General features: G+C 48.2%; 1 protein-coding gene and 1 pseudogene across 3 annotated transcripts in view; one reads left to right on the top strand and one right to left on the bottom strand.

The window, feature by feature from the left end:
- Positions 1 to 217: 217 nt before the first annotated feature.
- IGF2BP1 (insulin like growth factor 2 mRNA binding protein 1) overlaps positions 218 to 22,861 on the bottom strand; it is a 35,451-nt gene continuing 12,807 nt past the window's right edge. Inside the window, exons 3-15 of one of the 3 annotated variants that reach the window (XM_006924770.3) lie at positions 13,387 to 13,435; positions 12,817 to 12,868; positions 10,406 to 10,469; positions 8,916 to 9,197; positions 7,885 to 8,019; positions 6,893 to 7,015; positions 6,118 to 6,253; positions 5,280 to 5,402; positions 4,776 to 4,895; positions 3,868 to 3,942; positions 2,991 to 3,122; positions 2,627 to 2,740; positions 218 to 1,681 (exon numbers count right to left, since the gene is read on the bottom strand). In XM_006924770.3, coding sequence (XP_006924832.1) covers positions 1,589 to 1,681; positions 2,627 to 2,740; positions 2,991 to 3,122; positions 3,868 to 3,942; positions 4,776 to 4,895; positions 5,280 to 5,402; positions 6,118 to 6,253; positions 6,893 to 7,015; positions 7,885 to 8,019; positions 8,916 to 9,197; positions 10,406 to 10,469; positions 12,817 to 12,868; positions 13,387 to 13,435 — 1,498 coding nt within the window. In that variant the 3' untranslated portion in view covers positions 218 to 1,588. The other 2 variants (XM_006924771.3, XM_015599320.2) reach the window with 2 other exon arrangements.
- On the top strand, positions 7,150 to 7,268 carry LOC112473323 (annotated as a pseudogene).

Raw genomic sequence — 22,861 nt, 5'->3', positions numbered from 1 at the left:
AGGCCTCCACCCTTCCCAGCACACTCGATAGCATTGTCCAAGGTAGCTAAAGTACACCATCTGGCTAATATGCATTGGCGATCAGTATATCGAGAAAGGCCTAACCTCAGTTAACTGATGGCTGCCATCTTCCCCAAGGGCTGAACTTCAAACGGGATCTTATTGAGCCTGGTAAATTAATAAATTAAGCTTATTTACTCCTTTGTGTATGTTGCTGGTACTTTGGATTTTGTTTTTCTAATTTTTTTTTTTTTTTTTTGGAACACCTTTCATCATGCCAATGATTTGTGGAGGCAGAAGCCATCAGTTAAAATATACTTCTAGGATAAAAACAGAAGCGAATACTCTCCAATTTACTGAATATTCATAATATATGCCAGATGACAAACTTTAGCTTTATCGGGAGCTCAGGGTTGGGTTCCACATCCCACCACCACCAAAAGAACAGTGCCGTGGGGGGGGGAGTGCCCCGCAACCCCTGCCTCTGGGAACCAGCCCTTATGCAAACACGTGGGCTGGCGTGAGGGCACAGTGGCAGCCTTTGGGGCCACTCAAGTCCTCCATGGAACTGAGACTTTATCAAGGGGAGCAGTGTCCCCTTCCCAGTGCTCATATCCAATCATTAAAATAGACTTTAAAAAAATATAAAATCTGCCTGAGAATGATGGGAATCAGGGACGGTACAGTGGTCAGCCCCTATCCCGCTGAGCATTCAGTACCACCCATGTGCACCTGGACATGCATGATGTGGGACCTATATGGTTGGAGGGACGTGAATCGGGTGGGGAATCTTGGTGGGGAAGCCCCAGCAGAGTGGGGGAAATTCTTTGTGCCAATTTTTCAAAACAGTGATCTAGAACAGATCAGCCACGAGGGCACTTCTTTTAAACGTGGATTACTGTAAATTTTAATCATCTGTCTCCCCATCTCTCGCCCTCCTTTCTTTATTTTTTGCTGTTACTAGGGGCTGGTAGGGAGGGATTGGAATTAAACTACAGATGCTGATATGTCTTCTCCCTCTGAGTCAATAACATAAACTAAACAATGCATTTCATTGGTCCTCGCTTCTTCTGGTAGCAGTAAAGATAAAACAATTAGTGTGAATATAGGAAGAGGCTATGTCAGGGTATGAGAATGGAGGTATTTTAATCAAATAAACCAAGCAGGAGAAGGTTGGAAGGATTTTAGGGTCAAAAAGCAAACCGTCCTTTGAGGCTGATTAAAACACCCCTCTACATGTTTTAAAAACCTGAAGGAAATTTTATTTCTCTTCCCGCTGGGGACTGGCCCACCCTCTCGGTGGGACCTGAAGAACTTACTTAAACAATCCACGTTTAAAAGCACCCTGAGCTAGAATTTCCACGGTGACACCCTGAGGGGTGGGCAGTGTTAAGCCAATTGGTTGGGTGTTTAGGGCAGAGAGATCAGGGTTCCTCACTGGAACATCTTTCTCAAGCAAGTGGGCAAACCTGATCTACGACCCAGCCCAAGTGTCCCTGATTCCCACTCATTCTCAGGCCTGCTGGGGAGAACGTGCTCTCGATTTCAGCCCGTTGTCCTCGAGTAGATGCGGTGAGAAGGGGCTGGGTCACTTCCTCCGTGCCTGGGCCTGGTTACTCTGTCCCTTTTGGTGCAGCTGTTTAACTTGGGCCAGGATGTCTCGGATCTTCCGCTGAGCCATCTGCAGAAAGAACAGGCGACAAGGAGGGAGTGAGAACCTCCAAAGCAAAGCAGGAGACAGCCTCGACAGGGAGACAGGCCATCAAGACCCAGACCCCAGCAGCAAACAGCAGGACGCACTGGACTTAAAGAGAGATGAGGAAGACTAAGGGTTAGTGACCTTAGGTTTCTCTGCCTCCAGGTGGACCCTGAGCAGGGGGGTACGGGGGGAGGAGAGACAGTAGTATAACTCATTCAGAATTTAAAACTTGAAAAACTTTAAAAATTGACAAAGTCAATACACATTACTGAACCCAAAATGGAACTCCTAGAGTTTCTGGGAGTATAAGTTGATCAGAGGGTCAACCAGGAGACCGCATCACAAATCACAACTCCGCTATACATGTAACTATCCCCCGGAAAGGGGATGAAATGCCTGGAGATGGATGAACAATAAAAGCATCGAAATAAGCCTCACTGTAAAAATGTGCAAAATGCCAAAGGATCCGTATTTTTACTTTTTCCTTTCCACAAATGTCTTCCCTAAGGATAAAATTTATAATGGAATCAACTGCAGAATGCGATTCGCTTGACAGAACTATCCCAGAATGTCTCCTTTCCATGAACAAGACTGGATGATGGATAATGCCAATTTCTTTACTTATCCAGCACAAAAATAATGGTTAGGGAAGGACTAAATTTAGATAACAGGAAATACCACTAGTATATAATGTTATTGCATATAACATATACTACATATGAAAGCTGTCAAATCACTCCCTGGAAACCTTAAGAGGAGATAATGCATGTACACATACTTCTACACCTAAAATAGAAGAACAAGCCAAACTGGAGGCAGGCAGAGTCCACAGGACTTGTCAAGGTCATTCTGGTCAACTCTAGAGTCTCACTTCTCCGATCCCTAGGCTCCTGCCACCCTCCTTTCATGGGGAAATGCCATACATACCTGGCTAGCATAGAAATGCCCAATGATCTTGACGATGACCTGGTCATTCTCATCAGGGGTCTGGTCTCTTGGCACTACCACCTCAGCGGCTGTCAAATTCTGCAACTCATTCACCTGAGGGTAGGGTGAGCAGAGAGGAGGAGCTCAGGGAGCCATTAAGAAAGCATGAGTGGGATTGGAGGGAGGGGCAAGAGGCTGGTGACTAGCAGGTAGAAAGTGCAGGAGTCGGGAGTTGAGCCTGGGGAATAGAATCAAGTAAACAGAGTCCTAAGGTTGAGCAGGGTAGGGGAGCAGGAGGCCAGGGCAGAACTGTTAGGCTTGGGGATCAAGGTCTAGAAATTTCAATGTGGCCCTCACAGCTCACCGTTTTGCCACCTTTGCCAATGACCCGGCCGGCTGCTGATGCTGGCACCCGGATATGGGTCTCCAGCTTTACTTCCTCCTTGGGACCAAAGAAATTCTCCTCCTTGAGTTTTCCGTAAATTCTTCCCTGAGCCTGAGAAGATGAGGTCGTGAATCAGCAGGCGACACGTACATGACAAAACACTCCGAGGTGTGGTCCCCAAGCTCTATCCAGCCCTTCAGCCCACAGGCCCACCCTACTGGGTGGGGGTAGCTCAACCAGCTAGACCAGATGAGGTGAGAATTTCAACGGCATTGAATGAACTGTCAGTGTCCCTCCTGCTCATCTGTAATATCGGAGAACCCGAGGAGAGTACCTTACTTCCAAGAGGAACATAATTCACAGGCTACACACCAGATCTACGGGGTCTGGGAAGACTACACATATTTGGACAAAGCAGCATGTAGCAATTCGTGGTCCTGAGTGGCAGCTGGTTGAGTCAGTCAGAGGGCAGGCTGTCAGACACCCTATATAGCCTAGACAGCTGTTCCTGTTTGCCACCTGTCAGGCTGTTAACTATCAGCCTTTGGCTGTCTGACCAGAAGTTTGAGAACCCAGGGATGTAGCAGGGACAGAAAAGGGAATTTGGCATCAAAGACCTTCCTTATTAACTATGGCAGAGCACAAGGAAGAAGCCCTTGGACTTCTTTCCCACAAGCCTACTGATCTTCAGGAAGTAATGAGGAAAACAGAAGTAACAAATGAAGTTTGATGCCAGTTTGAAAGCGGCCTTGCAGCCCTGTATCCCGCAGGGGAAGCTTAAAAACGTGACACAAACTTGCAACCGCCCCCTTGATTCCAGTGTATCCAGTTTGGAAAAACAATAAAGAATCAGAACCTTGAATTGGGCCTCTGGGGGTCCAGTGATGATGACCATACGAACTTTGGAGTCTGGAGTTTCGGGAGGAGCAATCTGCAAAGCGAACATCTGGTCAGAGGCACCCTTTATCTCCACGGTTCCGGTCTCCCTACCCACTTCTGAGGACATGGGGAAAGAAGAAGACCTTGAACACCAAAGTCATTGCCCCTGCACCCAAACCGTTTTGAGGGCAAGGATGTGTTTGCTCCAGTGATATCATCTAAATAGGGCCTCCCCACCCTTCCCCCTCCCAATCTCCCTAAGAGGTTTTAGTGGAATCTTGCCAAGGAGAGGAGCACAAACGAGGTGACCAGTGCGGGGAGGGCAGGGACCACAATCCACTGGAAAACAATCACTGCTTTTGATCAAAACTTTAAGACCACTGCAACAAACGATTTAGACTTGCGAAATGTAACAACACCTTTGTTTCACTGTGACAGTTTCCCTGCTGTCTCCATGGGACCCTGGCCAGAGAAGGTAAAAAGACAGCTAACATTTACTGAGCAACCACTGTGTACCAGGCACTGACAGAACCAGAGGCTTCCGCTGCATTATTTCTTAGTGTTACGATGACTACTGTACTGATGAGGAAACTGAGGCTCAGGCCACACAGCCTAGCGACGGGGATTTGAACCCATGTCAGTCTGTGGCAAAACCTAAGCTCTCTTTCTAGGCTACGACATCACCTCCTCCCTAGCCTGAAAATCCAGAATAATGGAAGGCATTCCGGTGGAGGACCCAGAAAGGTCAAAAACAAGGGCAGCTGCGATTCCACAGGGAAAAGGCCCCAACGACAGCTCAATGGGGCGTCTGGGAACAAAGGTAGAAGGTGACGGAAGCAGAGCACTCTCCCCTCCCAGGACTTGGAAGGAGACACAGCAGATCACCTTAATGGAGGCGCTGGCGAAACGGGAGAGCTGTTTGATGTGCTGCCCTTTCTTGCCGATGATGGCGCCCACTGCCTGGGCAGGAATGAACACCTGCACCATCTCCTGCTCCGGAGCCTGCTGCCAAGACAGGGCGTGTTATCACCACGGGCCAAGGGGCACAGTCCGGAAGCCCCTCCATGCCACTGCCATGCATCCTCAGGAAGGAAGGGGTGCAGGCACCCAGTGGCCAACCTGGGCTACACACTCTTTAGCTCCTCCTATGCCCGGGAAGAGGAGGAAGGAAGAAGAGTGCTGCCAGCATCCCTGGCAGCATCCCTGGCAGCATCCGAGATTGCCTTCCATGGGGTCGAGGTTCTGGGAACAATGCAGCAGGAGCATCCTCAGACCTCCCTTCCCTCTCCCTACGAATTCCTGAGCATCAGAGGCCCATAAGGAGTCGGACTCTTTAAGGGAGGTGATACACGGGGCCAGGTGTCCCCTGTCATAAGACTTTGCACCTACCATAAAGGAGCTATAGGGAGCAGCTCCGGCAACGCTGCTGGGAGGTGGCGGGACTGCACTGGACGAGGCTGGGAAAAGGCCTACGGCAGCCAGGTTCAGGCCAGGGATGAGATGAGACTGCAGCTGGGGAAGGAAGGTAAGGAGGAGGTCAGCTCAATCCGATGGGGCCTGGTGGTCCCTTGTGTGTGGCACTGGCTGAACCAAGAGGACAAGTACCCCCAGAGAGAGTGGGCTAAAAACAGAAGAATTACACGCTTTTACACAAACACCTGCCTACTCTTTTGGTTCTCATTCACGCTCACATATATACCTAGGGTATGGAGTTGTGAGTGATACGGTGTTCTCACTGGACTCCCATCGGAAGATCCAACCAGTCAGAAGCCCATGCTCTCTGGTTTACTCCACTGAGACAGATGACAAACTCACAGCCTGGTATTGTAATGAATGTGCCTACATGAGGAGTGGCAGGGACAGATCTCCATTTGACTTCTAGGACTCACCTTTTTGGTCACGTACCCTACCATTCTCACTCCCCTTTGAAAATCGGATGAAAATTATGGACCCTCTCCCCACTAAAGTGTACTCTTAGACAAATTTTACAAACAATTACAGGAGGATCACAGAGCTCGAAACCCTAGATTGAAAGCCCCACCCCAGGAATCAAATGAAGAACCCCTATTATAATCAAAGTTAAAAGCCTTTTTCCGATGAACCGAATTCCAAAAGCAAATAAATGCTCCAAAGCCACACAGCACATGCCATGCCCCGCCCACATGGAAGATTCACTCTGCTGTGGCTCAGGCTCAGAGCAGGGCAGGCAGAGATGCCTGATACTCACACTCATGGCAGCCACGTCATTCTCGTAAGCCTCCCGAACCTTCTTCATGATCTCCTGCTCAGCCCTGCAGCAGTTCTCGATAGCCCCCTTCACAGTGATGGTCCTTTCGGGATTATAGAGAGTGAGGTCCTGCAGCCTGGAGCGGGGGGAGGGGCAAAGAAGCGTCACCCTTCCACTCACAGGATGGGCTCAGGCCCCAGCCAGGGACGAGTCGCAAGCTCACCACTTCTGCATGCTCTTTAACTTTTGCCAGAAAGCTCTGTCTCTGGCCTTTGCTTTGTAACTAGAGCAGAGCGAAGTACAGAGAGATAAGACACACAGTGGTCACATAGCAGCTAATCCGTTCCCTTAACTTCCGTTCTTCCCAGTGAGTCAGGCCACCGCACAGACCATATGCTATCCTCACAAAAGGACCTAGGTCCATTCCCTTCTCACAGCCTGACAGACATGCTCGGAACTCCGAAGCCCCGGCTCCAAGCTGCAGGCACCCCCTTCTTGAGATGCAGAGCATCTGAGGTGGGATGTGGAGGGCACAGGACTGAGGTGGTGGCTCTAAAGAAAGCCCCCCAGCCCACATGGCAGTGGTGAAGGGAGAGCTCCAGCCCTTATAGAAATAAATCTTCTTTACCATTTCTTTGATGCTTCTTCTTTGATAGGCAGAAACTGCATCCAACTTAAGAGGCAAGTATTAATGAAAGGGGCTCAATAATGAAACACAGTCGACCCTGGGCCCCTAGGCGTCCCGCTCATAAAGAAGGCAATGTGAGAGCCTTACGAGGAGATGGTGATTTTCGTCTCTGTGTCCTGCTCCACTTTCTTCAGGTTGCGCCCTTCTTTGCCAATGAGACGCCCCACGAAGTTATTATGGGCCAGGATCTTCAGAGGAACCTCATCAGCCCTTAGGGAGACATGGGAAGAAATGAGGGGCCAGCACTCCTCATGGTGGGTCAGGTAGAGACTCAGGCACCATGCCACCCCAGCAGAGCTTTCAGGAGGAGCCACAGGACAAAATTACATTTCAGAAGATTGTGAGTCTACGGCCATGCTACCCTGAACAAGCCCGATCCCGTCTGATCTTGGAAGCTAAGCAGGATCGGGACTAGTTAGTACTTGGATGGGAGACCACCCAGGAAGACCAGGTGCTGTCGGCATGAAAAATAAAAAATAAGGGATTGTAAGCTGACAAGGTCCTTGCAATCTGTGAGGTCAACCATGGGTTACCTCGCCTAAAAAAAAAATTAAAAAAAAAAAAGAAGACGACTAGGAAAATGAGCATATCAGTGGTCACTTAGGGATAGAAAAATGGGGTAGTAGGGACAGGTTGCCAAGGAGCACAGGACTGTGAGGGCGACGAATATGTTCATTATTTTAGCTGCGGTGGTGGTTTTAGATATGTGCACACTAAAACTCATGGACTTGTATACTTGAAAATAGCCACACTATAGAATTCTATGCAGCTACCAAAAGAATGAGGTGAGTCAGTACATACTGACATGTGAAAGTGAAAACGCAAATTATAGAAAAAGTCCATTATAACCCCATTTATGCTAAAACACACATGCACACATACATGCTTGCGAGTGCACAGAATCCCTAGGAGGATATGTAAGGTGTTACTTATGGGAAAGAGGGTGTCATTTCGCAGCTCAGATCCTTCTGCACATTTTCTGACTATCTCCTATATCTCTGCATTCTTGCTAAGAAAAAGTGTGTGTTGGCATCAGAGAGGTCACGGTCTCCATGTTCCAAGAAAAGGTGAAGGCTTACGTTTTGGTGTCCTTTGCCTCCTTATGCATAATCTCCAAGATCATCTTACAGGCGGAGGAGCAGCCCTCGGGGGTCGAGTGAACACTGATGGCCTTCTCCGCAGCACCTGCATTCTCCTTCCTGTGCACGTCTATCCTGAGGACCAAAAGGACAAGGACAGTTACTCGTCCCTAGAGAAACCGGATCTTCTTCAGGCTCCTCCCAACTCTCCTCAACCAAAGGCACAGGATCTGCTCTTCTTGGAACAGGGCCAATCAAGGGCAGAACTGGGGACGGCAGAGAAAGGGCCAGAGACACATGACCGGCTTATTGTTCTGGACCCTGACTTAATCAGGAGTCGGTGGCTGGAATGATGGCACCTACCATGGGAATGCAGGCTTGGGGAGCAACAGCCCACAACTCTGAAGCTGCATTTCCCCTTGAAACAACTATAAAGTGAAGGCACATTGTCCCAAATTAAAAGTAATAAGAAAGAATTTACTATGAATAAATAATTTACTACGAATAACAGGACATAAATGTGACCTGTTCTTTTCTACAGAGTACACTGATCAGCTGGTCCAGATTAAAGAGGGATGGTTGTGGTAGCATGGGAGGAAGGATGGAATTGAGACCTATGACTGAGGACCCTGGCTTTGGCCAGGCTGACCAGCCCTACTGACACCAATAAAAGTGGTGTTAAAATCCCAGAGCACTGAAGAGAGACAGACTCACCAAGACGGGGTCCACTTGATGAGACTTTCTACGAAAAATTATAGAACTTTTCTTGCTAACAGTGCGAGGCCCAGCCATCGCCCCCATATGGCATACCCCAGCCCCATTCTGCCTCGCCACTGCCCACCCCTACCTAGGAGGCAAGGATTGGAAGCAGTGATCCCTGAATGGAAAGAGGGAACATGTTCAGGGTGACATTTCCTAAATGGTAAATGTTGACGCCCCTCAGTGTGCTTCCAGGAGGCACCCCACCTCCCCAGGTACCAACCCCTGCGCTTCCTGGCACCCACCTCCATTCCCCAGCAGCTAAGACTCACTTGGACTGGGTCTGTTTCGTGATATTTCTTATGGTGGCTCCCTCCTTGCCAATGATGGCGCCCACATACTGGGTGGGCACCAGGAGCCGCAGGGGAATATCCACTTGCTGTTGCTTGGCTGGAGCCCCTGCTGCCACAGGCGAGCCCTGGCGGGGTTGACCCCGAGAGCCAAAGCCTCCTCGGCGCCCGTTCTCAGGACCCTGTGCTATCTGCTCGTCGGGAATGTAGGAGACCTTCAAGGCATGGTTCTCCAGCTGATGGCCATTCAGCTTCATGATGGCTCTGGGGACAGAGAGAGACTCTACTGGTCACTTGGATCCATGTCAATCACCCCAAATCTTCTTGACATGTAAAGTGCTCTACTGCGTTATAGCATGGAACACACTTAAAAGGAGATGACCATCTGCCCACCACTCCCACCTCTACCTTAGAGAATCTTCCAGTCTAAATGACATAGGATATCAAAGGGAAAAGTAAAGTAAATAAGATATTTCCATGGAATCTGGGAATTTGCTTGTAAATTTCAGCCAAAACTACCTTTTGAGTCTGGCACGTTCCATCTTTAAAGAAACTCCATGAAAAAGAAGTTACGAGTTGGAGACAGAATGGCTTGCTTCCCACTCAGAAGCAGGAGTTTAAGTATATCTGGGATGTCCACAAAACAGGGTCAAACCCCACCCATTCCCAAACCTGCCGTTGGTTAGAAAACTAAATAAGGCAACAACAGGTTGTGGGTAGTAAGCAAGCTGTTGACACGATCTTTAAAGCCAGGCTAAATACTACAGATTGGCCACAAGGGGCAGTATGAGCCTCCAGAAAATTCTGAGCTCAGGAGACATCTAAAAGAAAACAGTATTCGAGGAACTGGTGGGATTATACAATGTTCCCTAAATTGGAGGAAACAGAAGGGACAGAGACAGTGCGATGAAAAAGCAAGAACCCCATCAAGAGCAAAATGCCTATAACAAGGTAGATACAGATATTATATCTCTATCTACCCACATGGGTGAATATGTGACGAGTACAGTTCGTCACTACCAGTGGGTAAGAAGTGTTAACTGCTCAACCAAAAAGATAAGAAGCCAGAAAGTGTAGGTATGATAGGGCTGAAAGGACCCTAGCAAGCGTAACAGGGATCACGGCGATCACTACAATAAAATGTCTGCCCCCACATTATTACATTAACGAATCCTTTAAAAAAATATTGCAGTTCCTCCTTACTACCACTAGATGGAGCCATCAGCACAGCAAAGGACACTGAAGTTCTCTGGCAACTGGCGATGTCTCTGAGAAGCCAACCTTTTCTCCTAAGAGGATCTCCCACCTTCCCTGGGAGTTCTTTGGGTCCATTCAAATGTATCTGCTATCAGACCCTGAACCAACAATATCAGAACCCAGGCGGGGACGCCTGCCTGCCTAGAACGTTTCCCTGTCGGGAAGCAGCAACATCACTTAAAGACCCTCCCAGGCCCACTTTCCAGCCCACTCACTGCCTGGTCTGTTCCCGGTTGGAATAGGTGACATTCACCACTGCCGTCTCACTCTCGGTGTTCACTAGGGGAGCAAAACAGAGGCCTGGGTTAGAGCAGTGAAATTTGGAGATGCCACGTATGAATCCCATGCGTTAAAAGTTCATCCTTCCATACTGTGAGGTCAGCAAGGCATGGAGCAGACCACTTGGAGCTTATGAAATACTTGAAGGGCAAGGCAGAACAGTCCCCCTTCCCGCCCCTTTCACCAGAACTCTTAGAGGATTCTAATTCACCTTCTTGCGTTTTCCTTGCATGTCTTTCTTTGATTTCCCTACCCAGCCCCCAAGAGAGCTGAGTATACAAAAGGATGTAGTCAACATACCAGCGGTCAGGCAGCAGGTCAGTCGCCCAGCCAGCACGCGCATGCCCACACAACAGCCTGATACATTTACCCTTGGAAAGTTAAACTAGTTAAAAATCAACACACTGAGATTAGCAATTTATAGAAGTAAACATCCCAAGAAATGTCTCTAAGGATATGTCTGAAGAGACTCGGGAAACACTCAAATCCATTTTAGAGGCCTAAGTATCCTCAAGGATACATTAATCAAATGTACGAGTATTATGACCTAGCTAAAAGGGTTGACGAGAGTGGCTGCTATGGAGTCTGGGGAGGGGGAGAATATGTCTGCATCTTTTCCAGGGGAAAAGGATTTCCTGGCTGAGTATTCCAAGCAGCTTGACCATGGAAACGCACACATCGGGGCATCATAAATTCATGGCACCAGCCCTTATTCCTATCACACTCTTCATAAGCAGCCTTTTGATTTTCACTTGATCATCATATACTCTTTTCCTACAGGGAGGAGATTGGGTTGGACATTAAAATTCTTCTCTTAAATTAATAAAAATAACCTTCTGTTGTATGCATCATCGTCCTGTGATTTGACAGCCTGCTCAATGCTGGGGTGGAGGACATGGACAAAAATCAAGCCTCTGCCCCCACAACATTGAAGATAAGGCCCTTGGCCACAAAACCTCAACCAGACCACTCTTAACCTTTCCAGCCTTCATCAGTAGAGCTCTGCCACCTCAGTGCTGAAGAAGATTCTGTAAAAATAATGTTCTAGTTAAATGAAAATACAGTAGTAAATGAAACCGCTGCCTTCGTGGAGCTTACATTCTAGTAGAGGGAGGCAAAATAAGCTTAATAAATAAGCAAATTCTAAAGAATATTAGAAGAGACTTTGCTTAGAAAGTTACATTTGAACAAACCTGAAGACTCTCTATTATCCAACAAAATGACACTTTTCCCATTCTGTTCTCCCCAGGCAGCGGGTATTCCCTCCAGAATCAGTGTGTTAAAGCTCCCTGCTCCAGCCCTGGAGAGAGACTACTGCTAGACCTCCCCCTGAGGCTCAGCATGTATTCCCAAACCACTGCTCAATCTTGCTCTCGTTTTGGGTTTGTCCAGGAGTAACAGTCATTAGTCTAAGCTGTCAACAGTACCGGGCAATGGTTATCAGTGCATCCAGTTGTGTCCTGGCATTTATGATAAAAGGCAAGCTGTAGGATTAGAGCGGGAGAAAACCTGTGTGATTGACTCAGCACTTTACCTTCATGCAGGCAAATATTTTAATCATTTATGATTTATAGCTTGCCCTTTACACAAAGAATTTGGAGATGAATATTTAAATCCTGACTAAGTGATTATCTAAGTTTCCCAAAGATCTACAGACTCAAGTATATCTATCTTGTCTACCCTAATGTCCAATCTATATCACTCCATTTTATTTTAGCCCATTTCCTCTGAAAAGTCCTCATTTTCTTCTTGTAATCTTAAGCTATGAAGAAACCTCAAAAATCATAGCAAACTTTTCATGGTCTAGAATTCCTTTTTATTGTTTCTCCTTCTGCGGACTCACTCTTGATTTTGCCTGCCCATCAATGTGTACTAAAGTAAATAAATCCTCTGCTTTTTTTTTATTGACCAAAGACATGTAGCTGACAATCAGAGCTTTCAACTGAAGACAGACAACTGGTTGACTACTATAGCCGAAAACAAAGAATAGAGAATCTTTTAAAGTAAAAGGGCTGCAGACTTACTTGGGCTGAATGCAGTTTTCCTTCTTAAACTATTTCTAAAATCTTAGGATCTCTACCTTGGTTGACCCCTGGGAGCCTGGGGACCCCATGTGGAGAATGAAGGACTCTGTTCACGTCTCTCATTAAACAGAGGAGAAACCTGTTCTAAGATAAGCAGCAGAGCCTAAGCTGGGACCACACGTCCAAGCCTCCATACCACATTTTGCCTGTCTGTCTGTCTTCTTTTGGTATGCCAGGTAGATATGCTCATGGAAAAATGAGGAAGATCAGAAACCCCAAAGTCCTCCACTCCCACCCCACCACCTCTGTCTGCTCACTCTTACCTTGCTCACAGTTCTCTACTGTTCCATACTGAGCAAGCAGGCTATCCAGGACCTAGGAGGAACATGGAAAAGGAAGGAAGGCTACTCTGAGCATCCCAGGAACTATCACAAGACCAGCCACTGGACACCCCACACCCCAAAGCACCGGAGCACAGGCAGAGAGCCTCAGGTGGGGATTGAGCATTACTAAGTGTTCATCTGGCCCTTTCTGGAATACTAATGCTGGTGGTGACCTGTCGTAGTATCTTTGCAGAAATGTACTTAAGTTCAAAAAGACATTTAAGAGGCTTTTTGGAGGCAGGTTAACTTTTCCCTAAGTTTGGGGCTTAGGAAACAACACCCTTTCCACCTCTATGTAATGCTTCTCAGTACAGGGAGAAAATCCCAAAGAACTAATATTGATAGTCCTGGGTTAAGGATGAGACCCTATCAACCTCCTTTCAGCACCCCTGGCCTGGCCCCAAACCACCAGGGGACCTCCCCAGTCATCCCTGCCAACTCAGGCTGGCCCAGACTTACACTCCAGTCCCCACCACCCTGAGCCACTGAGAGTTGCCCCCCATCACTTACTTCCCATCGAAGCTGAGGTGGAATATTTCGAATCTGAATCTTCCGGCTCCTGAAATGAGAGGGAACAAGATTAGTGACAGCTCTAAATACTTTAGGGGACTGTGACCTTGCAGTTTTTAATCCTTGTCCCAGTCTTTATCTCCGTACCTTCCACAATGACAAAGTCTTAGAGCCGAAGAATGATCAACTTTGGGAAAGCCGATTTGGTGTAGGGGTGTCCTCGCTTTAAGGAACCAAAATTATCAGTGCTACCACAGACAGGAAAACCAAAGTCAGATGCCCTGAGCACTAGAGTAACAGAATTCCCTAAAAATCACATCCGCTTTGTCTTCCCTTAGTTTTCTCACTAGAGAAACTTTTATTCAGTAGCCATCTATTACCACCCACTATGTTTCAGGCATGAAGACTACAAAGCTACATAAGACATTATTCATTAGTGTGATACCCATTTAATTGATGCCTACTTCATGCTGGACTTTGTTCTAGATGCTGTGTCCCCAGCGATAAACAACAGAAAGTGCCTGGCCTCAAGGTGCTCAATTTACTGGGGAGACATATATGCAAACAAACTCCAGCAGGATAACAGTGTAGCAGTTAAGTGCTTTGTGCAGGTGTGGATTTAGACCTTCATTCCACTTACTAGCACTGATCTTTAAAAGATTATTTAACTTCTTTGAGGCTCCGTTTCTTCCTTTGTAAAACAGGGATAATACCTATTCAAGGGGTGGTGTATAAAGTAACGTTAGATAATATTATAAAGAGCTTAGCAAAGTACTTAGAGTAAGTACTTAAAGTATAATCATAGATGCGAATACTAAGGTGAGAGGAATTAACACAGGTAACCCAGCATCCTGACCACCGCCTTCCTTCCCTGCTCCCAGTTAACTACACTTTTTTCTTCCCATTTTTAAAATTCCTCTTAAAAATGTAATTTTCCCTGAGGAAGGTTTGTAGGTTAAAGGTTGACTCCCAGAGAAACTGGTTACCACCCAAATCGATGCCCTAATCGCTGGGCTTAAAGCATTTTTATTGACTTGTCTGTATTGGTCAATTGTCTTTACGTCTTTGCCTATCCCTCATCACAAAATCTTCATTCAGGGACACGGTCCAACAAAACTCTACAAGCATGAGGAAAAACTGGACTAGGAAGCAAGAAAGTCCAGTTCTGGCCCTTAAACTGCTCCTGATTGGGTGTTCGCCTGACTCAGCCACTTCTGCGGCAGCCGCTGTCTCCCTACGCAATGGGGATCATGTCAGTTCCTGCCAAGCCAGGAGAAAGGGGTATTGAAAACATACGGAACCAAGGGAATGGATGCTAAGCTCTAACTATAAATGTTTCAATCTTGGATGTCCGAGGCCAGCTCACAGATTTCACCCCCATGGACATGAAATAGACATGAAAGCGTCTCTAAGTCCCTTCTAGCTAGGTGGCTCTGAGTATGGAAAGTCACTGATGAACTATATTAAGAAAATCTCTTTCAGGGATAAAAAAAACAACTTAGGGGGATAGGAAAATAAGTTTTGAAGAGAATCTATGTCTATAGCTCTCTACTTTGGTTGGTTTGTGAACCTGAAGGAAGGTGATCAGACAACACATTAGGACAAAAGGCTAAGGATCAGAGAAACAAGTCCAATATCAGGTCCTCGGGTCCAATGCCAGGCTACCTTCTTGTGATTCAATTCACTGGCCAACAGGGAGGCCAGGGCACCTGCCCTCGTGAGGGATTTCTCATACGAATCCCTTGGTGACAAGCTGGATGGAGGAGAGTCAATCCAGAACCCCTCACAATGAAAAGTCAAATTGCTGGAGAACTGAGAAAAAAATAATTATGCCATTGGAAGAACACTGGTCCAGCTTGACACCAATGACAGAGGTGGCCCAAGCCCATGCCTTCCCTCAAGAGGCGTCTTCTGGATGAGGAGCAGAAAAGGGCAGGGGCTGCCAGCCGGGAAGCGAGGCGTTCAAGCCAATCAGGGCCTAAAGCAACCCCAGCTCAGGAGCTCAGTGTGACAAGCGCTCTTTCAAGATGGCCCCTTAGTATCATCTCAGGTCAAAGATCAAAAAATACCCTCCTCCTTCAAACTCCTTGCCTTAAAGCTTTCTGTTCAGGGTGGGGAGGAGATGGGGTGGTGAAATCAAATCTCTGTTCGGGATGTTAATCCATATCCTGAAAGCAATGGCAGTCTGGAATGTGTGGAATGTTCCAGGAGAAGGAGGGGGAGGAGGGCAGGGCCACCCAACCAATGAAAGAAAAGACATCCTGTAGCCCTCCCCCAGGCCCCTTCAGGCCTCCAAGCCCCCTTTCAGCAAAGCCCCCAACCCTGACAAAAACACTTCAGTGGCTATGAAGAACCTTTGTCTTTTTAAGCCCTTGGCCTGGTTTCTATGAAGTACGATGGTTTCTATACCTAGTTTCGATCAAGACCAAAGCACATGGGGCACTGGAGGGAACTGTATGCGAACTATACCAAGTACACTCCTTCCCTGGGTCCCCGAGTCCCTCCCTGGGTAACTTGTTCACTCTACAAACATTTACAGAAGGCTCATTGTGTGCTAGGTGAGGGCAGTGTGCTGAGGGCTGGGGGCATCCAGATGGAAGCTAAGAACACCTTGACCAGTTACATCTTTGCTCAGTACCTTAGTTTCCTTCTGTGGAAAACTGACAGGGCTTTTGTGATAAAACTTAAAGCAGGGTTCTCATTCCCTGAGCCCAGGCCCCAGGAGCACGGAGGTGTCCGGACAAGCATGGGAAGAGGCAGGTGGACAGGCAGGGCTGACAACGAGAAGCTTGGAGTGATAGTACAATAGACTTCTGCACTGGTAGGGAACTAGTGGGAAATACCACAGCCTAGAGTCTCACCCCCCACGCACCCACCTCCCTATGACAACTAAAAGGACCCACTCCAGCACCCCGGTGGATGAGCTTCCAATACGGTCAAACAATGTCTTTGCCCTACAGGTAATAGGGCACTATACTGAGCAGGGGCTGGGGTGCCTAAACCCCAAGATCCATTGTTCGAAAACAGGCAAGAGAACTAGAGGTTCGGGAACCACCATCCCAGAGCTGATAAACCTGTTGAGTGAAAGAATGAAGCCACAAGCCCTGGGCAATGCAATGCAGGCGATAGTTGCAGCCTAATTATTTCCTAGGTGCCAACACTGTAGCTTCTGACCTCTCTGCCTGCCCTGACCTGCAGGGCAGTTGCCAGACCGGGGCAGCTCCCCAGATACAGAGCAACCACAGGGGACCTACTTCTCTGACGCAAGAGACAAGCAGGGGGCATGAAGGCCACAGGGACCAAGTGACCATTCTTCTCTAGCCCAGGGGAGATTCCAGAAGAGACCAGAGGGAAACAGCATCAGTGCAATAGCATAAAGAGTTAAGTAGGAAAATAAAATTCAAGAAGCACAGAATCTGGGCACTTGGAAGTATGGTTGGGAGTTCTCCCTGGGCAGGAAGCTCTTGTTCTTTTCAGCTTTTCAGAGAATTGTCACTGACACACTGAATGGGAAGGAAAATGGGTCAATTAGGGAAGAGCCTAATATTTGAGGATTGCTTACCAGATGCCAGGCTGAGATTCAGCACCTCCTACAAGCCTCTCATTACCCACATTTGGCTCCATTTTACACATCAGGTTCCTGAGATTGGGAGGTTGAGTATCTTTGCCAAGTCACACAGCCACTAAGAGGCAGAACCAGGACTTGAACCCAAAGCCTGTCTGGTTCCAGGCTCTTAGCAGTGCTCCCAGTGCTGCCTTTTTGATGGCATAAAGACAAAAGGCCTTTGCCAAAATATAGCCTTTAGGCTAGAGGAGAAATTTAAAGTATTCAGAGTTCACACACCATAGTGAACAGAGGAACTGCTGAGTGGTGCTGCTCTCCCAGAAATCAAAACATCCCACCTCTAAGTCCCCTTAAGTTAGTAACTTCTTTTTCCAACAGATTCCATAGCTGACAAGTGGTTCGATGGCACATTCAGCACTGTCTACTTGTTTCGTAACAACTTTTTTTTTAAATCATAGTGATTTTTAAGTTCTTACATCTTAGAAATACATGCTGAAATAGTTGCAGATGAAATGATGAATTGCTTTTCTATTGTTTGGTGCTGGGCATGGGCGCTGTGCTACAGCGCAGAGCCTGCTTCAAAATCATCAGGGGATGGGGAGACAAATGAAAACATTAGATTTAAGTCGGTATTTTTTAAAGCTAGGTGATGGGGTTCATTACACTATCCTCTTCACTATTTAATGCTTACTTTTTTCCATAATAAAAAGGGACTTGGGAGGCGGGAAGAGTATTTTATGCCAGCTGGGGGCAGGAAGACTATGGGCTTGGGGTCCAGCGGAGGGAGGAGCGGATGCACAGATGGGACCCTTCTCGCAATGCACACTGCAACAGTGACTCGAGGTCTCCAGGAGGGGTGGGGAGGCTAAAAACTGCTCCAGGGGCTGTTCTTTTTCTAATCCTTTGCAAACAAAGGTGCTCCTTCTTCCTCTTTCTACCCCAATCCCTTTGGGGAGGGTGCCATCTTCAATCCCGCAGATGGCCTCACCCCTCCCTAGAGGGAGTTCCTTTGAACCAAGGTAGGGCAAGCCAGTTGAAGGTGGGGAGGAAGGAGCAGTAAGAGGTTTTGGAAATCTTGTTAAAACTTGGGGCCCCAACCCCCAGAGGCCCCTCTCGTGAGTCAAACCTGGACTTTCATCTCTGCCAAAGAACTAGGATTAAACTGGGATCTCCAGATTAGAGCCTCTACCTCTACTCCTCCCCCAGACTAGCAGGCTGTGTGGCCTCGGGCAAGTTAAGCCTTCAACTCTCTGGACCTCAGTTTCTTACAACTGGGAGACAAGGATAAGGAGTAGTTGATTTTACAAGATCTTGTGTCTTCAGACTGGGATCAACCCTGTCCACCTACGTTCTTAATTAGAGGGATTTTCTGTGCCCTGATGGTCTAAGTAAGTGGTTCTTAACCTTTCTTTTGGTTCACATTAGTAAACGAGATGAAAGAACACTCTCCCCCAGAAAAAAATGCATTTTGCACACAACTTCAAAATTTGGGGGATTAATAAAGGTTTTGGGATCCAGCCATAAATCCAAAGTTAAGACACCTTCCCACAGATCTACATTCAACTTCATCCCCAATGATATCCATGTCTTCACTCAAGCCTGCAACTGTGACAGGAAGCAACGAACCCAAGACAAGCAGAAAAGCTTGACTAGGGGATGGGGTTGGGGTTGTTGCTCAGATATTGGAAATGAGTAAGCAACTAAGATGGTTCAAACGGGCAGAAGCACATCTTGCTCACTTAATTCTAATCAGTGGTCAAGAAGCTCCTTGCCACGACTTTTCTTAAAGGACACTAGAGTCCTTCATTCCACAGGTTTCCTTGGCACTCTATTATGCCCTGGGCTTGTGCTGGTCACACGACAGTAGCCACCAGTCACTGTGGTTACTCAGCACTTGAATTGTGGCTACTGCAACTCAGGAACTGAATTATAATTTTGTTTAATTTTAAATGTTTGTATAACTTTTTCATCCACAAACTTTATGAAATCTAAAAACAGATCAATGGCTTTCACTGGGATGGGCTCTCAGTGTAAAATAATATACACCAAATCCCTAAAGAGTGCCCTGCCAAAAAGCAAAATATCTCATTAATTGTTTATGCTGATTGCATGTTGAACAATCTTTTAACTTTTAAATTAATTTTTCAATTAATCTTTTACATTAATTCTCCTTTTCTTCTTTTTTAATGGGGCTCTTAGAAAATCTACACTTACACACGTGGCTCTCACTGCATTTCTACCGTTTGGTGCTGGGTATGGGCACGGTGCTGCAGCGCAGAGCCTGGAGCGAGAAACACAGGCATGCCTCCTGCTCTCATGGAGTTTATAGTCCAGCAGTTTAGTCTGGGATGGGAGAAAGGAATGAATGAACAGGGTTAAGAGGCATGGAGGTAGGCTGTCCACGGCATCCCTTCAGAAGTGGGTGATCCCGCCAACTCAACAAGAGAGTCCCATGTGGCTGACATTGGAGCAGAAGCACCCTCCCAAAGCTGGCTCCCTTCCCAGTTGTTTTTCCCAGCTGGAAGTCACACATAAAAGATGTCCTAACGTGCCAACCGCTGCCTTTCCCATAAGATCACCGCTGACCTAGTCTTTCCTCTCCTTCCTGCCTCCTTATCCCTATAGCATGGAAAGGTGGGGGCGAGGGGGGGGAGTAATTGTCCAGGAAAGCTTCTGAAGGGGCGGACCTGGCACGCTCCAGGCATGGCAATAGCTGAGAAAGGAGGAAGGGCTGGAGAGGGGAGGAGGAGCTGGCCCAATGCCCAGGGCTCTGTGCCAGGCTGATCCAGAGGCAGGGCAGCCAGACAGGGGGGGCAGAAGGGCGGGCGGGCAGGTGGGTTGTCAAGTGAGTTGATGGGCAGGGCAGGAGCTGCTAGAAAGGAACTCACAAACCTAGTGGAAGCTGCGGGACCAGACAGAGCAGATGCCACCACCAAGGAGAATGGCAGAGTGTGGGAGTGGACTTGAATTCCACTACTGGAATCTACCTGTAGTTCCGTGAGCATAGTCTTTTAAATGTATGTGGCACACATGCACTGTCCCATGTGTGCGCCAACTCCTGCGCTAATGTTGCGGAAAAGCAGGGAGGAAAAACAAAGTCTACAGAAGATGACTCTAGGCTGAACCTGATGATCCCTCTCATTTGGAGGGCTTTTGTACCATATTTAACATGCTCCTGGCCTACCTTGATTCAGGAAAAAAGAGATCACTAGGCTTCTTACATCACCAAGGAGAGTCAGTCAGTCAGTCTCTCTCCTGGCACTAGGAAGTTCCAGTTGAAGGAGATAAGATTCATACAATGAAGCAGGAGAGGTGTACACACACACCCCAAGCCTTGACAGGGTCCTAAACAGTCACCCTCATTCTATAGATGGAGAAACTGAGGCTCAAGGAAAGGGAAGAGTCTAGGTAACTTTGAGGTAGGACTAAAATTCAGCTCTCCTCCCAAACTGGTGGTTTACGCTCATCTCACCAAACCTCACTACCTTCTCTCTGACAAGAAGTGTTAACACAGCAGAAGTCTGAACAGCCCCGATGTCAGCAGCAGGAAAAATGCCCATATTCTGTATGGCTAAGTGCGTGCCAACTGGCTTTTACTGCATGCGGCTCTAATTTGGGCACAGGATTTAACTTGCAGAAAAGCTAACTACACTATAATACGGCTGGATGACTGTCAGAGAGATTTGTTAGCAGGATAAAGGGTACTCACCGAAAATTCGATCTTGCAAATTTTCATATAGGTTTGGGACGGGCAAGGAACAACAGTGTGACAAGGAGTGAGAAGGTGCTAACTAGCATTAAAGAGCAAGCAAACCTCAAAGATGAATACTTTGCTTATTTCACTCATCTTGGAAATAAATAGTTTGACAAGAGAGTCCACTTTTTTTTTTTTTGCCCATCTGGGCAGCGCCAGAGGAAGCCAAAACAGAAGCTCTGAGTCAGTGGAGCTCTTTCCAGACAAATTCCAAGTCTGCCTGGGCCAGCTTCCACCTCCTCCCTCCATGGTGCTCTCTGCCCAGAATCTCGTTCTTTCACCTGAGCAGGAGCTGGCCGCATGAGCCCTCCAGTGTGAAGTGGGAGGAAAAGAGAATCTGGGGAGTAGGGAGTTGGAGAAAAGAAAGCACAAGCATAAACCTAACTTGTGGGGACAAATGGAAAAGAGGTGACCAAATCTGAGCAGTGCAGCCTCCCTGGTGCTTCATCAGTGGTTGCCACTGCTCAACATCCTTCTCAGGCTGGCAGTGGGAAGTGTTTGGGGATCTTCCCTGGGGGTGGGGGAGGTTAATGGCTCTAACTGAGAGAAAGGAGGAGGGGAACTAGAAGGACCATTTCCTATCCCAACCTCACCAGAGATGTTGATTTAGCGCTCACCCCCACTCCATGTCAGCATCTCTCCAAAAAGCCTAACACCAAAAGGTCTAGTACTCTGCGGCCCAGCGACCTGGCTGAGGATGGAGCTGGCACTCAGTGGAAAGCATCATGGGGCATGCCTGAGAAATGGAGAAAGGTCAAAGCGTCTCCTCAGGAGGGAATAGCAAGCTGTTATAGCCCAGCTGAAGACAAGGATTTTGAGGTGCAGCTCTCAGAAGCAAAGGAAAGGAAACAAGACCAGCCTCAAGAGAAATCAACTCACAATTCTGCAACTCACAATTCTGCACTGAGAAAAAGACTCTGGGAGTTAGAGTAATTCTTGGAATCTAAGGTTCCCTGGGAAAGGATGAGAATGTATCCCAGTATAAATTTAAAAATAATAATGTATCCTATTAGTGGAAAGGAGCTCTGGCCCTGTCCCTCCAACATGAGGTTAACAACCTCAAGAGATTCATCATCTGCACTCCGGCTGCCAAAGACCTGTTGGTGGTCAGAAACTTCAGGAAGCTGGTGTTTGTTTCTTCCTAGTGGGGTAGTTCTTCATCAGAACTCCTCTGACAGGGATTTCCATCCCCAGTGTTGCCCTGGCGTAGGGCAGGAGCTTAATGCCCTCTCCATACAGGTCTTTCTCTCCCCAGTCCAGGGATCCTGTCCGGGAGGACTAATGGCGCCTTCCAACTTCCAAGATGGTTCGCAGCCACCCCTGGCCAGGAGCAGGGGGCAAGGCTCCTAACAGCCAAGAGGACCAAAGGCGGCGAGCGCAGCTTTCATTGTGGAAGGCCAGTGGAAAGCGGGAGCAGGCAGGGCAACTGAGGAGAAAGAGAGGTGCCTGGGAAGGGCGGCAGCAGCTGAGGGTGGGGGAGGGCTGCAGCAGCTGGGGGGGAGGAGGGGAGTCCTCATGAACGGGCAATTGAGAAGGTTTGAGCAGCTGAGCGGCCGGGCTGGCGTCCGTGGGCCGCCCCTTCCCCCAGCCCCTCTCACCTAACCCGGGAAAGCTGAGCGCTCACCCTCCCAGCCCAGCCGCTGGGTGGGCGAGTCGGCAGCATATAGGGAAGGAAAGAGAGGATGTCACTGGGGCGCCCCCTCTGCTGCGGGGCTCTGCCAGTCTAGAATGTTCTGCCGCCAGAACCCCCTTGGTACCCCGACTCGCTCTGAAAGGGTCCCGCCCGGCCCAGGACGCCCTCGGCTACCCGCACAGGACCCGGAGGGGGAGGGGACGCGCACAGGGGGCTGCCGAGTGGGGGTGGGGACCAGGACTTTGCCCTTTGTCTCTCTCTCCAGAGCCACCAGCCGAAACCCGACCCCATCAGCGAGCCAGGCAGCCAGCGAGGGGCAGGCTCCCCCTCCGGGGTCCTTTAGTAAATCCAGACCCGACCTCCCTGTGGTCAGGGCTGTGACTGAGGTGGTCCTGTGGGGGAGGGGGCTTCCCGCCTGCAAACAGGCCTGCAAGCATTTAAGTGGGAATCGGTTGGGGGTAGGGGGCTGGAAGTGGGGCCGCAGAAGCTTGGAGGGGAGAAAATGGCCCGGGAGGCGGCATTC

Source organism: Pteropus alecto, unplaced genomic scaffold (assembly GCF_000325575.1).
Source record: "Pteropus alecto unplaced genomic scaffold, ASM32557v1 scaffold98, whole genome shotgun sequence".
In the NCBI taxonomy this organism is placed as follows: Eukaryota; Metazoa; Chordata; class Mammalia; order Chiroptera; family Pteropodidae; genus Pteropus; species Pteropus alecto.
The sequence above is the reverse complement of the archived record's forward strand: the minus strand, read 5'-3'. Positions and strand labels throughout refer to the sequence as shown.